General features: G+C 35.5%; 1 protein-coding gene across 1 annotated transcript; it reads left to right on the forward strand.

Moving 5' to 3' along the window:
- Nucleotides 1-2,333: 2,333 nt before the first annotated feature.
- LOC138156900 (zinc finger protein 883-like) lies at nucleotides 2,334-3,225 on the forward strand (the record flags this gene model as incomplete). Its single annotated transcript, XM_069082400.1, has 1 exon — nucleotides 2,334-3,225. A coding segment is annotated over exon 1 (411 nt), but the record flags the coding sequence as incomplete, so codon positions are not given.
- Nucleotides 3,226-3,230: the final 5 nt, after the last annotated feature.

A 3,230-nucleotide genomic window follows, 5' to 3' on the forward strand; every position in this document is an offset into this window, starting at 1 on the left:
AAGAAAGAAAGAAAGAAAGAAAGAAAGAAAGAAAGAAAGAAAGAAAGAAAGAAAGAAAGAGAGAAAGAGAGAGAAAGAAAGAAAGAAAGAAAGAAAAAGAAAGAAAGAAAAATTTGTCATCTATGGCATAGTTTAGTTAGCCCCTCTATTAGAGATGTCCCATTACCCAAGAATATTTATGGTAACATATATAATAATCTTGGGAAAAAAAGAAAATGTTAAAATACGTTTTTGTATCAATATGCCAAAACAATAGCCATTATTATATTAGTTCCCCCATTTATTGATAGATTCACAAAGCATTTATTAAGTGCTTACTATTTGCCAGACACTGGAACTACAGATACTTTGTACTCAGTACTTTATATGAAGAATACAAATACAAGCAGAAAGAAAGCATTCAAGAAGCATTCTCATGAAGAAAGTTAAAATAAAAAGGGTGCTGGGAAGAAGTACCCAGAAAGGGGCAAGGTGACAAAGGAGACAAGGGGAATCATGGGCTAGACTATGTTTGAAGTGATCATGGTTGGGTATTTCCTCAAATGAAGATTCTAGAAAGAAATTCACTAAGATGAGGAATGGGGGGTCGTAGTGGTAGAGGTGCACAGCTACTGTGAGAGGACCACTGGTGCAGGAGTGAAGAAGTAGTCCTAGGAGTATCAAGCTGAGCCCAGGTTTGAAGGGACCAATCCCTTTGCTTGTTCTGGACCTCCTCCAGATCCAAGATTACCTCTTTATTCTGATCAATACTTAGATCCCCTTATGAATAGAGACTTGAACTTCTAAGTGGGTCTTAGCACAATCCATTGAGATGAGGACTACAATAATTTTTTTTAAGCAATTGGGGTTAAGTAACTTGCTCAAGGTTACATGGCCAGTTATTTCTGGGTGTGGTGCTAAGTATCTGAACCTGGATTTGATCCCCAGGTCATCCTGACACTGGAGCTGGTGCTCTTACTCGCTGAGCCACCTGGCCACCCCTACAATAATTTTTAAAAGGATAAGAGGTAACTTTTGTTCAAGAATTGGTTTTTACCCTTTCAGCATGTTCTTCAGAAAGGCCTGTGTTGCAATATACTTGGGAGTCTACCTGCCAAGACAAACCCAGGAACTATATGAATATAATTATAAAATACTTTTCACACAAATAAAGTAAGATCTAAACAATTGAAAAAATTTTAATTGCTCATGAGTCGACTAAGCCAATATAATAAAAATGACATCTACCAAAATTAATCTATTCAGTGCAATGCCAATCAAAATATCAAAAATTATTTTGTAGAGCTAGAAAAATAATGAAATTCATCTGGAAGAATGAAAGCTCAAAGATATCAAGGGAATCAATGAAAAAAATACAAAAGAAGGTGGTCTAACCATACCAGATATCAAACTGTAATATAAAGCATTCATTATCAAAATAATCTGATACTGGCTAAGAAATAGTTATGGATCAGGGAATAGATTAGTAAATGACCATATAATATAGTATATGATAAATGCAATATATAGTCATATGAAAAATATAGTCATATGAAACAGTGCTCTAAAACACTATTGGTTAGAGAAATGCAAATTAATACAACTTCAAGGTACCACCTCACACCTATCATATTGGCTAATATGACAAAAAAGGAGAGTATTAGGAGAGTGTTGGATGTTGGAGAGGATGTGGGAAAATTGGACACTAATGCACTGTTGGTGGAGTTGTGAACTGATCTAACCCCTCTGGACAGTGATTTGGAACTATGCTCAAAGGGCTACAAAACTGCATACCTTTTGGTCCAGCAATACCAGTGCTAGGTCTATATCCCAAAGACAAAAATAGTTTGTATAAAAATATTTATAGCAGTTTTTTTTTGTGGTAGCTAAGAACTGTAAACCAAAGAGATGCCTATCAATTAGGGAATGGCTAAACAAGCTGTGATACATGATTGTAATGGAATATTATTGTGCTATAAGAAATTATGAGCAGGATGATTTCAGAAAAACCTGGAAAGATTTGTGAATAGAGCCAAGAGAACATTGTACACAGTAACAGCAATGTTATTGGATGAAGAACTGTGAATTGCTTAGGTATTATCATCAATTAAATGATCCAAGACAATCCCAAAGGACTAATGATGAAGGATACTATCCACCTCCAGAGAAAGAACTGATATGATTGAATATAGACCAAAGCATGCTATTTTTCACTTTCATATTTTTCTTTTATTTGAGTCTTCTTATACAAAATGACTAATATGGAAACATTTTACATAATTGCATGTGTATGACCTATATTTGACATTGTTTATTGTTTAAGAGAGTTGGGAGGGGGAGAGAGGAAAGGATAGAATTTGGAACTCAAAATTTTAAATAAAATTTTTTTTTAAATGAAGAAAATATGTATCAGTCATTGCCTGGGTTTTTGAACAGTAAAAAAAAAAAAAATAAAGGCCTGTGTTCCTTTATTTCTACATACTTCCATATAGGGGGAAGTCTGGAAAGGATTACCAGACTAGGAAAAAAGTTATTTCTCAGTATTTCTAGAGAAAATAAAAAGGCATTCAAAATAGTTCCACAATGGGCCACCTCTCTCTGGACACCATTTTCAGTTGCATTATTTCATCCCTAGTTTCTCAGAAATGGGGACATTTATACCTTATATTACTGTTTTTCAGATTTGGAGTCTAGGCTAAAGAGCACAGAGGGATCTTTGAAAGAGACCATTCCAGGAGAAGAATCATCCCATAGAGAGAAAATTGGAAAGCTGATCATTTCTGCTAGACTTGTGGGGACTGTGGGGAAAGTGAGAGCCAGGTAAAGAGTCAGGAGATGAAGCAGGAGAGGGATGTGAGAAAATTGACAAAACCCCAGAAGATTAAAAGGAGAAACAAACCAAATGAAGATAAGGAACATGGCAAAGCTTTCACTCAATCTTCAAATGTTTCTGAACGTCAAAAGGTCCATGCTGTTGAGAAGGCTTATAAATGTAATGAATGTGGGAAAGTCTTTGGTCAGAGCTCAACCCTTTTCAGACATGAGAGAATTCATACTGGAGAAAAGCCTTATAAATGTAATGAGTGCGGGAAAGCCTTTAGTCGAAGGTCAAACCTGAAGGTACATGAAATGATTCATACTGGAGAGAAGCCTTATAAATGCGATCAGTGTGAGAAAGCTTTTACCCTAAGTTCGTCTCTTCTCAATCACCAGAGAATTCATACTGGAGAGAAACCTTATAGATGTGACAA

The sequence above is a fragment of the Petaurus breviceps genome, unplaced genomic scaffold (assembly GCF_028583685.1).
Source record: "Petaurus breviceps papuanus isolate PSGF00001 unplaced genomic scaffold, PetGlider_PUasm1.0 110157, whole genome shotgun sequence".
Taxonomy (NCBI): Eukaryota; Metazoa; Chordata; class Mammalia; order Diprotodontia; family Petauridae; genus Petaurus; species Petaurus breviceps.